The sequence below is a fragment of the Lucilia sericata genome, unplaced genomic scaffold, assembly GCF_015586225.1.
Source record: "Lucilia sericata isolate MDLA Ls3-8-SP2 unplaced genomic scaffold, ASM1558622v1 Contig000223F_arrow, whole genome shotgun sequence".
Taxonomy (NCBI): Eukaryota; Metazoa; Arthropoda; class Insecta; order Diptera; family Calliphoridae; genus Lucilia; species Lucilia sericata.
In genome coordinates, this window is record NW_023994250.1 from 233,882 (window position 1) to 246,861 (window position 12,980).

Sequence of the window (12,980 nt, forward strand, 5' to 3'; positions counted from 1 at the left end):
GCTTTTCCTAATAAAAGAGCTTCTTTGTCATAAATGGTTTTAAGAAAAAAGCTTTTTTTACTAAAAAATGCTTTTAGAAAAAAACTTTTTTACTAAAAAATTCTTTTATGAAAAAAGTTTTTGCTTTTTACTAAAAAATGCTTTTAAGAAATAAGCATTTCTACTAATTGCCTTTTAGTAGAAAAGCTTTTTCTGAAACGAAATACTTTTCAGATAAATATTTCAATTAAAAAAGCTTTTAAACTAGATATTTTTTCACTAATTAAAGCGTTTTAATTAAAAAAGCTTTTCGCTAGTCTAAACGCTTTTTCTTAGAGAAGCATTTTGTGCTGAAAAACATTTCTGTTAAAAAGTGTTCGTCTAGTGAAAACGGGGTTTCCTAGCAAAAACATTTTAGCGATAAAGCTTTTTCGCTAGAAAGTTTTTTTCAAGTGATAAAAATATTTTACAATTTTTTTTTGATAAAAATATTTTAGTTTTTTCTGTTGAAAAGCGTTTTCTACTGAAAAAGCCTTTTCTGATGAAAAGCGTTTTTCTATGAAAAAGCTTTTTGTGTAATAAAATATTGAAAAAGCTTTTTCTCTGAAATATTTTATCTTTTTTTAGTGAAAAAACCTTCATTTCAAACATATTTGCTGGCGGAAAAGGTTTTTCTTGTGAAATAGCTTTTTAAAATAATTTTCTGCTGCAAAGCTTTTTTCAGAGTTTTCTGTTCAAAAGCTTAAACTTAATTTTTGTTAATAATCCTACTTTTTTTTGAAAGGTAGGCTTGTTTTTTTTAACTTTTCTGATGAAAAAGCTTCTTTTGCAGAGACACATTTCATGAATATAACTTTTTAATGAAACGTCAGCCTTTTTATGAAAAGGGTTTTTAACTCAAATTTTTAGATTAATATTTTTTTTTTGAAAAAAAAAAAATTATTGAGAAAAAAAGAAGATAATGTATTAATTCAAATTTATATAACAAAATGATTACAGGCCCATAACTAAGGAAGAAAAAGATGAGGAGAATAACAAGAAAACCGCTCCCATATTAAAAACTTATAAACCTCGAGTTCCTGGTCAGGCTTACTTTTTGGAAAATTTAACTAAAGACGAATTAAATGCACTGCCAGCACGATTTAGTCATATACGTCATCATTTGGAACGTACCACAGGACCAGGTTGAGTTTCCCCATTATCATTTTCACAAAATCCATATTAAATATATTTAACTTTTCTTCTTTCGTAGATGTTGAGGAAGGCGCCTTATTGCCTTCACCCACACGCGAAAAATTAATGCCAGCCATTACTAAACGCGAATCGGAATCACAAAGGGGTAGTCCTAAGAAAACCGCCGCTTCACGTCATGGCTCACCACAAAAGGGTAGTCCCCAAAAGGGCAGTCCCAAAAAGGTTCTTAAAAGTAAGTAATCACTTTGTTTAACTCTATTTAATGTTATTATTATTATTATTGTACACTTAAAGAAAATTCTACAAAAATTATTTATTACACTTTTAAATGAAAAGCGCAAACAGCAAACAAAACAAAAATTTATGAAATTAAGGAAATAAACTTTTTTTTAGTAACACCACTACACCAACACTGACACGTTTTTCTTTGGCACTTGTCAGGAGAGGTTTATTTATGAAACCAATAAACCTTTAATTCAAATCTGTATTTGTTTTTTTTTTTCTTTTCTATTTTTAAAAACACTTACAGCCTGTTTTTCTAAAACAATTTAGTTCTCACACGAACATTTCATTTTATTACGATCAAGTTTAAAATTTGGTTTTTATAAAACATTTGAAAGTTTTCGTTTAAAAATGTCTAAAATGAAATGAGCTTTTTCTATCGTAACAGAACATTATTGCCTACGTATTTCATTTCTGAATTTTTAAATATTTTTTCATGTAGTAATAAGGTGTTTGGTGTTAATCCTAAAAAAATAAACAAAAATAAAATAATTTTAGAAAAAAATTGAAATTATGAAAAAATGTTTTTTTAAAAACAACATGAAAATTGTATGCAATGTCTCAAGAAATTTAAAGGTTTGTATTACGAATTACATTCTGGTTCAAATGGACTCATATTATTACGTATTTTGGTAAAATTTTCGTTGTTTTTTGGGCAAACGAAAGGCCTTTGCCTATCGTCTATTTCTGACATTTCTTTCGTTTATTACGAACGAATTCATTTTCTAAAAACCAAAAATATATGGAAAAATAAAGCTCTTTCGTTGTCACTCACATGAAAATTTATTTTTTCGTTACAAAAACGTAAAGCCAATTTCGTTCGTTATTTTTAAGAACGAAGACAAATTTTCATTTTAGAAAAACAAGCTGTTAAAATACACAAATGTTTTTGTTGGACAACAACAAAACTATGGTTTTTTAACTTAATTTTGAATTTTTATTGAATTTTTTATGTTAATTTTTGTTTTTGTTAATCGTATAAGTTTAATGCTAAATACGTTTGTCTTGCTATTTGTTATTTTTTTTAAGATTTATTACAAAAGAAAATAAAAAATGTGTTCAGTTTTTGCTTGTTTATTTTGCAAGATTTTTTCGTTAGCAAATTATTGAAAATTATATTTTTTTTCTATATAAAAAAACGTTTTTGAGTGCAGTTTATGTGCAAGTTTCATTTGTAAAAAAAAAATATTAAAAAATGTTTTATTGTTCATAAAATGTTAGTTAAAAGATAAACTATTTAAATAATGTGAAGGTAAATTTTAGAGAATATAAAAATTTTTAAAAAAAGTTTTCTCTCTTATCACACATGCTGTGTTTTTTCATTTACCTTTCTTTCTCTTAGAAACTATTCTATCTTTGGGTTACAAGACTTTTTTTTCAGTTTGTGGGCGCATTTTGTTTGTTCTTTTATTTTCAATGTGAGAGTAGTAACTGAGTAACAAAGTTATTGCAATGGGGAAGGAAATTGATTGATTGATAATTTATAGAGTCAAAAAATTTGGGTTCTTAAATAAAATGGCCTAAATTTTTATATTATTATTTGTTATCTCCGATTTAAAAAACTATCACAAAATGACAAGGCTATATGTTTGTCATTCCGTTTGTAATTTCCACAATATAGTTTTCCGACCCTAAAATCTATATACATATATTCTGGATTCTTATAGATAACGGAGTCGACTAACACATGTCTGTCTATCTGTCTGTCTGTCTGCCTATCTGCTGTCTATCTGTCTGTCTGCCTATCTTTCTGTCTGTCTGTCTGTCTGTCTGTCTGTCTGTCTGTCAGTCTTTCCGTCTGTTGACATCAATTTTCTAAAACCCCAGATATCGGATTCAAATCTTCAATAATTCTGTCAGACTGTACTTTCTAGAAGTTTCATATTTAAAACTATTAAATCAGTTATGGCTAAATGTTTGATCAGATCTATACATTTGACAAGTCTTTTAATAACCGAAAGAAACCAAGTGATTTTGATTAAAATCGATATCTGATTTCACTCAGCTCCCATACAAATTATTTGGGATACAATGATAAAATTAGTTTAACAATAATAATTGACTTGCAAATATTAGTACAGCGATTTTAGTCTTTATACCCAAACGGGAAAATGCCTCACATACAAAACCGAAAGATTTCAGGCCAATCAGTCTGTCATCTTTTCTCTTAAAAACCTTGGAACTGCACATTAGGAGCACTATCGATCCTGGCCGTTTATCTGCATCTCAAAATGCCTACATGAAAGGCAGATCTGTTAAAACTGCCCTACACTTACTCGTAAGATTTGTCGAAAAATCCCTCGAGTATAACAAATATGCCTTTGTGGCCTTCCTTGATATTGAAGGGTCCTTTAATAATGTACTACCAGAATCAATTTTATTGGAACTGGTTAGGTTGGGTGCTATTAGTAGACTAATTGAGTCATAATTTTTACCGTGAGAAATGTCACTTTTTTATAGCATGGCGAAACATGGCACTCCACAACTAGTAGTCTTATCACCTCTCTTATAGAATAATGCTATTAACTCACTACTCATGGAACTCAATTCCTTGTAAGTGTAAGATTATTGCATATGTGGATGATGTGGTGGTTGCTGTCTCTGGCAAGCATTTAACCACTATCTCACAATGCCTGCAACAATCACTGAGTCGACTGAGTCTTTGGAGCTACAACAGTGGTCTTAATGTCACTCTTTGGAAGACCGAACTTGTTCTATTCTCGAATAGTTACAAGATTCCCTCTTCCTCGCCTAACCGGCATAGAGCTTAAACCCTCTGATAGTGCAAAATAAACTAAACTACTATGGAATCTGAATATTAAAGCAAGAGCCTCTAAGGTGATGTACGCATGTAGGAAAGCCATTGGTAAGAACTAGGGAATTAGTCCCGAAATGGATATTTGACATGCTTATAAAGCCTATTTTGATGTATGGAGCACTTGTATGGTGGAAAGCTTTAGAAAAATACACCTATTGCAATAATACTGAAGGAATAATGGGAGCTTCTGCACTAATGATTACTGGTGTGATTCAAAGCACGAAATTGGCCTTAAACATGGCAGTTAGACTTCTTGCTGCCAGGATATGAAATCCAAACCGACATGGTCATACTTCTATCAAGGGAAATACGATTTACATCCCCGAGAATATCGATTACTACTCTCCCATGCTCCTTCCGGACAACTGACACATTAGTTGGTGTCCCGCTTTCATGCTGTAAAGCCCTTATCCAGCATGAACCTTATGGTTCTGCTCAGACCAGATGGTCATCACTGACTCACTGCTCAACATCAAGAATTCCCTGGCCCCTCTTATAATGAGCGAAGGTCTATTTGTTTGATGTGGCTTTTCTGGATGAGTGTATTTATATTGGTAGCCATCCTAACTGGGCACTGTACTATAGGTGCGCATGCAAGAAGTCTAAATGTTCTCCCTCCCTAATGCAGGAGTTGTCAAAGTGAGGATGAAGAGGAAACCGTAGAACACTTCCTCTACCTCTGCCCTGCGTTGGCAAATATCAGGACTGAGTTTCTAACCAGTCCAATATTGCATGAACTTGCGGCTCTATCGAATATAGACGTATACTATATAAGATAGAATCGTTCATTTGTGCCATGTAATGTCCCACAGGTTGGTTTTCTATTCGCAAGTTCCATTATAGGGTATCACAACGGGATCATTAGGACTCAAGTGAGTAGGTCAATTGCCCGACTGCTTCAATAAGCTAACCTAAGAGGTGCATGCGCTGCCAGGACCAACTCAAACATTTAGTTAATATAGGTTCCAAATCTTTTGGTATATGAAACATATCAAGTGATGCACAATTTGTGAATCAACTCAACAAAGATAATACTTTGCAAGTCAGCGTGGGTTCTAGGATTCCTTAAATGTGTTTTACTTGAGACGTCTATGGATCCGAGAGAGGACACTTTTATCTAATATTAGTATATTTAGAGTAGTAAGTTATTCAGATTTATTCTCGAAATTATAGTCATGCCGAAAAAAAAAACAGTGAAATTTCTCTTCCTTGAATTCTTGAGTCAAAATCCTCTTCTATTATATCATTGATTTCAAACTAAAACTTTTCTCGATTAAAATATTTTCCACTTAAAAATAGTTTTCTCTTTAAAAATATTAATGTTAAAATTTTATTTTTTTATTATTTCTACGACTGTTTACTATCTCTCTTAAAACTCTTTAAACTTTAATACTGTCTAACTGTGGCATTCACTACTACTTACCACATTCACTCACCATTAACTACAATCATGACAGCATAAAAACTCAACCACAAACTTTTCAAATAGTTAGATAAAATCTAAGGATAACTATATGTTAGTTACTAACTATCTAGTGCTGTTAGTTAAACAAGCTAGGTTATTAAAAAAAAAAAACTGTAACAAAAACGTCTAACTATCAATCAATGTGAATTTGTTTCAAAATTAGCAATATGTATCTTAACTTAAACTTAAATATGTTAACAAACATTTTTTTTGTGTTTACACCTTAGATGATATTTTTTTTTGTCCTAAACATGAGTCTCAATACTTTAAATGTATACAATAACAAAAGAATTTGATGTCTCATTACGAAATATATGTATTTAAATTAATTAACTCACCCTTTTAGTTTTAAACATAGTTTAATAAGTTTGTCATAATCAAATTTCATTAACATTTATCAAAAAAATCAAATTTTTTCTTCAAAATCTAAAAAAAAAAAAACGAAAACAACAACTTTAAAAATTCTCTGAAAAAATAACCACAAAAAATACGTTATTGAAAACATAATATAAATGTTTACAATTAAACTTAAAATCAAAAGTACGCTCACAATCGGTTGGTCCAGAACATGAATCGCCTAAACGTCAGTTACGTTCCGCTAGTACAGCACCCTACAATCGAACGGCTGGCAAGAAAACTCCTACAACTGCTACACAGGGAACGACTGAGCGTAAACCACGACCATGTAAGTAATTACAAAAGAAAAGCAAAAATAGAAAAATTAGAAAACTAAAATTAAAACATAAAGTAGCTACGTCTCACACACATATTTATTATTTAAAATTTTAATTGGCTGTTTTTAGTTTTTCATTTAAATTTCTTTTATTTATTTTATTTTACAAAATTCCTTTAAAATCCATTATTCAAGAAATACCTAAGTTTCTTTTTTCTTTCTTTTATAACATAACTAACTTTGTTTAGGTCTTAGTTCTATTTTTGTGTAATTGAATTTTAGCAGATACCAAGTAGTTTCCATTAAAATGTATTAATTTAGTTTGTTGTTTTGTTTTCACTTAATCTGAAATTACTAACATTTTAGCTGTGATTTTTCCTTAAGTTTATCTTTTATACTTTCAATTGTGTTCGAAACAATTCAAATACTTTTGTAAATTGTTTTCAAATTGAAATTCTATATACATTTAAATAATCTAAATATTTCCATGTAATGGTGTTGGGTTACTACTACTACTACTTTACTACTCGTACTTATTCAAATATATTAACAATTCTTATGAGTTCAGCATGTTTGTTTATTAGTTTTTATTAAAATAAAGAAATTTGTATAAAATTTGTTAATGTTTTTTTTAGAAAAAACATTTAGATAAAACAACTTATTTTACTGCTATAAAAAATAATAAAAACAAAAAGAATAATTGGTGTTTTTAAGTGTTTAGTTTATAAAATATTTAAACTTACAAACAAAATAAGAAAAACCTCAACTCATATTCATTTCAAAATTTTTCTTAAAGTGTAAAAATACAATTTCGTTTTTCATAATAAGCGTTAACAGCTTATTTTTACATATGTTGTACATTATTTCTTTTTGTTTTCTCTTTTATTAAAGTTTTATCAGTTCTAGTTCAGTTCCAGTTCAGTACTAGTTTAGTTCTAGTTCAGTTCTAGTTCAGTTCTAGTTCAGTTCTAGTTCAGTTCTAGTTCAGTTCTAGTTCAGTTCTAGTTCAGTTCTAGTTCAGTTCTAGTTCAGTTCTAGTTCAGTTCTAGTTCAGTTCTAGTTCAGTTCTAGTTCAGTTCTAGTTCAGTTCTAGTTCAGTTCTAGTTCAGTTCTAGTTCAGTTCTAGTTCAGTTCTAGTTCAGTTCTAGTTCAGTTCTAGTTCAGTTCTAGTTCAGTTCTAGTTCAGTTCTAGTTCAGTTCTAGTTCAGTTCTAGTTCAGTTCTAAGTTCAGTTCTAGTTCAGTTCTAGTTCAGTTCTAGTTCAGTTCTAGTTCAGTTCTAGTTCAGTTCTAGTTCAGTTCTAGTTCAGTTCTAGTTCAGTTCTAGTTCAGTTCTAGTTCAGTTCTAGTTCAGTTCTAGTTCAGTTCTAGTTCAGTTCTAGTTCAGTTCTAGTTCAGTTCTAGTTCAGTTCTAGTTCAGTTCTAGTTCAGTTCTAGTTCAGTTCTAGTTCAGTTCTAGTTCAGTTCTAGTTCAGTTCTAGTTCAGTTCTAGTTCAGTTCTAGTTCAGTTCTAGTTCAGTTCTAGTTCAGTTCTAGTTCAGTTCTAGTTCAGTTCTAGTTCAGTTCTAGTTCAGTTCTAGTTCAGTTCTAGTTCAGTTCTAGTTCAGTTCTAGTTCAGTTCTAGTTCAGTTCTAGTTCAGTTCTAGTTCAGTTCTAGTTCAGTTCTAGTTCAGTTCTAGTTCAGTCTAGTTCAGTTCTAGTTCAGTTCTAGTTCAGTTCTAGTTCAGTTCTAGTTCAGTTCTAGTTCAGTTCTAGTTCAGTTCTAGTTCAGTTCTAGTTCAGTTCTAGTTCAGTTCTAGTTCAGTTCTAGTTCAGTTCTAGTTCAGTTCTAGTTCAGTTCTAGTTCAGTTCTAGTTCAGTTCTAGTTCAAGTTCTAGTTCAGTTCTAGTTCAGTTCTAGTTCAGTTCTAGTTCAGTTCTAGTTCGTTCTAGTTCAGTTAGTTCAGTTCTAGTTCAGTTCTAGTTCAGTTCTAGTTCAGTTCTAGTTCAGTTCTAGTTCAGTTCTAGTTCAGTTCTAGTTCAGTTCTAGTTCAGTTCTAGTTCAGTTCTAGTTCAGTTCTAGTTCAGTTCTAGTTCAGTTCTAGTTCAGTTCTAGTTCAGTTCTAGTTCAGTTCTAGTTCAGTTCTAGTTCAGTTTCAGTTCAGTTCTAGTTCAGTTCTAGTTCAGTTCTAGTTCAGTTCAGTTCTAGTTCAGTTCTAGTTCAGTTCTAGTTCAGTTCTAGTTCAGTTCTAGTTCAGTTCTAGTTCAGTTCTAGTTCAGTTCTAGTTCAGTTCTAGTTCAGTTCTAGTTCAGTTCTAGTTCAGTTCTAGTTCAGTTCTAGTTCAGTTCTAGTTCAGTTCTAGTTCAGTTCTAGTTCAGTTCTAGTTCAGTTCTAGTTCAGTTCTAGTTCAGTTCTAGTTCAGTTCTAGTTCAGTTCTAGTTCAATTCTAGTTCAGTTCTACTTCAAGTCTTAATTTGTGTAAAAAAATACAAGTGTTTTTTTTTAATCAGGGCTATTTAGGTTATTTTTCCATTTATTTGTTTTATTTTCCCACGATATTGAAGATTTAAGGTTTGCGAAAAGGCTGAATGATTTTTATGAAGCATTACTGTATTTATAAGCTTTTGGTTGAGCTGTGGTATTTGAGAGACTTGAAACTTCTGATTAAAGCTTTATAGGTTTTAGTACGAAAATTTTTCTAAACTGGAATGCTGTTAATAGTTGTAAAGCTTTAACATTAAGTTTATAACAGAAATCATAATTATTAATGTTGTTAAAGCATTGCTTCGACCAGTTAAGAAAGTAACTTATCACATTCTCGATCTCCTTTTAAATTTTTTTTGGAACTTAATTATACATTTTCTCTTAAATCTCAGCTGTTTAAGCTTTAGCTAAAGCTTTATAAATACAATTTTCCGAAACTATTTTTCTTATAATTTCACTTATAAAACTTTATTTAAATATTTAACTAAGTTTTATTTTAACTCTTTATTTATCTAATAAAAGCTATAAATATTTAAAACTAACCAATAAATTTTTATTTTTTATTAAAGCTTTATGTTTCTTTATGTTTTGAACTGAATTTTTTTTTTGTGCAACAAGAAGAACAACAAATTGAATTTTTATTTATTTACTTCTTTATTCTTTTATTCCCACGTTATTGCCCACATGAATTTTTTTTAAATAAATAAAAAAACAAATATATATACATATATATAGCTACCCTTTCCACAACATTTCATTCCCGTACGAAAAGTAGTTCATTACCTCCTCCTAGTGGTAGGGCTCATGCAAATGCTGCTGCTACTGCTAGTCATCCTGCTGCTAATGCAAATCAAATGCATTTGTCTACATCACAATCAAATAAATCACCGCAACCGCCACAAATGCGCAAAAGTGACAAAGACAAAACTAATGCCGCTAAACCACGTTCAAAAACGTCAACTGCTAAATCATCATCTTATCCACCACATCCTCCTCCATCAGACGATATGACAAGCTCAAAAATATTGGTAAATGGTCATGATGCTCATAAGGATGTTGATGTTGTTGATGATAATGACAATGATAAAATTATTATTGCTGGCAAGAAAGCAAATTTATTGGCTTTAGATCATTTAGCTGTGCCAGGTCGTGATAAAAAATTGGTCGAAAGTGAGTAGAGAAGGTCGTTCAACATGAAATGATGTTCACTATTTTTTTAATACAAACATGCATACTACATATAACTTTTTTTGTTTTTGCAAAACAGGAATGTTATATTTAAAACAAAGTATCTACTACTTATATATTTCTTATTTTTATTTGTTAAAAACTAATTTATTGGTTTAACCCAAAAAGAAAAGAGATGCCTAACACTTGTGAAATTGAACATAATTTGCAAAGTTGTAAAATGTGTGTGTGTTTTAATTACACTTGTGCTTACATATCTATTTCTATTAATTTTTAAAATCAAAATTGTAAAAACTTAAAAGTGAAATCCTAATTGTAAAACATTATGTAGTTTTAGTTCCGGTCTAGTGCTGTTCTAGTTCGCATCTAGTTCAGTTCTAGTTCAGTTCTAGTTAGTCAGTTCTAGTTCAGTTCTAGTTCAGTTCTAGTTCAGTTCTAGTTCAGTTCTAGTTCAGTTCTAGTTCAGTTCTAGTTCAGTTCTAGTTCAGTTCTAGTTCAGTTCTAGTTCAGTTCTAGTTCAGTTCTAGTTCAGTTCTAGTTTAGTTCAGTTCTAGTTCAGTTCTAGTTCAGTTCTAGTTCAGTTCTAGTTCAGTTCTAGTTCAGTTCTAGTTCAGTTCTAAGTTCAGTTCTAGTTCAGTTCTAGTTCAGTTCTAGTTCAGTTCTAGTTCAGTTCTAGTTCAGTTCTAGTTCAGTTCTAGTTCAGTTCTAGTTCAGTTCTAGTTCAGTTCTAGTTCAGTTCTAGTTCAGTTCTAGTTCAGTTCTAGTTCAGTTCTAGTTCAGTTCTAGTTCAGTTCTAGTTCAGTTCTAGTTCAGTTCTAGTTCAGTTCTAGTTCAGTTCTAGTTCAGGACTAGTTCAGTTAGAGTTCAGTTCTTGTTCAGTTCTAGTTCAAGAGAGTTTCAGATTATTATGGTTCTTAGTCCTTTGACTCCATATAATTTCACTCAAAATTGCATTTCATTTAAGTTTGGACTAGTCTTTGAGATGTGACCAAAATATTTTCATGTATATTTACAAAATAGTTAGTTTTGTGCAAAATTAAGATTTGAATTACATATATTTAACATATTTAAAGCATATCTTTAGCACTTTTTAATTGGATTTCAGCTGTTTGCAAAATTTTGTCCAAATCGGTGACTATAGGAAAAATCTTTTGAATTTATAGTGCAATTCATCTGGTGCAACATATGCTTTATGGAGTTCACTATGTAGGTTACTAAAATGGTCCAGGGGAATATAGAATAAATATATTTAGAAGTTTTGTTTGAAAGAATTTTTGTAAATCTTAATATCCTGGTTCAGTAAGCACAAGTGTAATGAAATAAATTGTAACTAAATGTTTGCCTTTTATGTATAAAACACATATTTGATGTGACAAAATTTATTTATTAAAATGTATAAAAAACCACTTTAACCTCAAAACATTTACTGTCAAAACAAAATTTTATAAAACTTAAAATACGACCAATTATTTGATTAAAACTAAAAATAGTTACTTTTAGAAACTTAAAAATTTGGTAAATGTTGCCAGGTTATGATACAATATGAGAATTATAAAAAAAAAATTTAAATGTGTTTTTATCTATTTGTTTTATAAAATGCCTTCAATGTTTGTAACAAAAATGTAAAAATAAAATCTAACATATATTTGTAGTCCTTTTCTCCTGCTGTGTTATTTCTCTAGACTTGTTGTAAATAATTTAATGTTTCCAGTAGTTGAGTGTTAAGTACTTGTAGTATATTATTAACTTAAGTTGCTGCGTTTAAATAAATACTCTACTCTCCGATACTTCTCTACAAAACTCAAAAAACTAAACAATCAACTCTAAAACTTAAACTAAATACTCAATACTAACGATTAAAAACTCCAACTAACATTTTAACATCACTCTATCTCTCTCTCTCTCACAATCAACAAAATTATGTGTTTACTCTCTATTTTTAACTCTATTTTACTATAACTCTTACCTACTGTGTCTATCTATCTAACTCTATTTGAATTTCTTTGTCTTACTTTTAACAACAATTATAACATAAAAAACTTAACAATGATCATAAGAAAAAACTTAACAATTAACAAAAAAAAGCTTGGTTGAAAAGTTTGTTTATGAAAAAGCTCTTAAAGCTTTAAAGCATGCCTTTTAAATTGATGGTTTTTATTTAAGCAAATAAGAAAATGGATTTATTCATTTATTAATATTTTGTTTAAAGTTTATTTCTTTGTTTTAACGCAGCTTTGTTTAAACTTATATTTTCTAATTATATTTTGTTAAAAATATAATTTTTTAACAGGATTTTTTTCTTTGGAAACAAATATTTTGAAAACTAATTTTTGAATACTAACCCGTTTTACTAATAACAAACATTTAAGTATGCTTTAACTAAAAAAATAAAACAAACTAAACTTAACAAATGATTTCAAAATTTTATCACTTTTATTAATTGTTAAGAAAATGGATTATTTATTAAATATTATCTTATTAATGTAGATGATACTGAAGATGGCCGTGATACTGCCATATCTGTATCCAGCTGCAGTCCCCAACCAGTGGCTGAGGTTCCTGAAGAACCCATAGTTAAATCGCCACCTGAACCTACTCGTGTCAAGAGTCCCGAACAAATTATTATGCGTTCACCAGATCCCGTTAACTGGACTGTACCCTTGGATACAGGGAAAACCTTTACCGTAACACAAAATGTCAAAGAAGGTAAGTTTTTTTATTAATTAAGCTTTTAGATTTTTTGTTGAGAAAGTTAAATATTTAAATATATTATAGGTGAAAATTATAGTAGACCACAAAGTGAAATAAAAGCTTCTACCCCTGTAGAAAAGCCACCACCACCACCCCAGTCGGCACCTCCCGAATTGACTGAACAAGTCAAAATGGACGGTAAGCTTTAAAGCACGCTTGTTCTTCGTAA

General features: G+C 30.1%; 1 protein-coding gene across 19 annotated transcripts in view; it reads left to right on the forward strand.

Moving 5' to 3' along the window:
• The window catches only part of LOC119602340, a 110,182-nt gene that overhangs the window by 90,386 nt on the left and 6,816 nt on the right, over positions 1-12,980 (forward strand). For 14 of the 19 annotated variants that reach the window (XR_005231333.1, XR_005231332.1, XM_037953790.1 and 11 more), the window contains exons 10-15: positions 979-1,163; positions 1,232-1,405; positions 6,280-6,423; positions 9,608-10,042; positions 12,548-12,766; positions 12,836-12,949. Coding sequence is in view for 17 of the 19 variants with exons in the window: in XM_037953790.1 (XP_037809718.1) it covers positions 979-1,163; positions 1,232-1,405; positions 6,280-6,423; positions 9,608-10,042; positions 12,548-12,766; positions 12,836-12,949 (1,271 nt within the window). In the remaining 2 variants the exon portion in view is untranslated. The remainder of the gene's footprint in view (positions 1-978; positions 1,164-1,231; positions 1,406-6,279; positions 6,424-9,607; positions 10,043-12,547; positions 12,767-12,835; positions 12,950-12,980) is intronic. The other 5 variants (XM_037953802.1, XM_037953803.1, XM_037953804.1 and 2 more) reach the window with 2 other exon arrangements.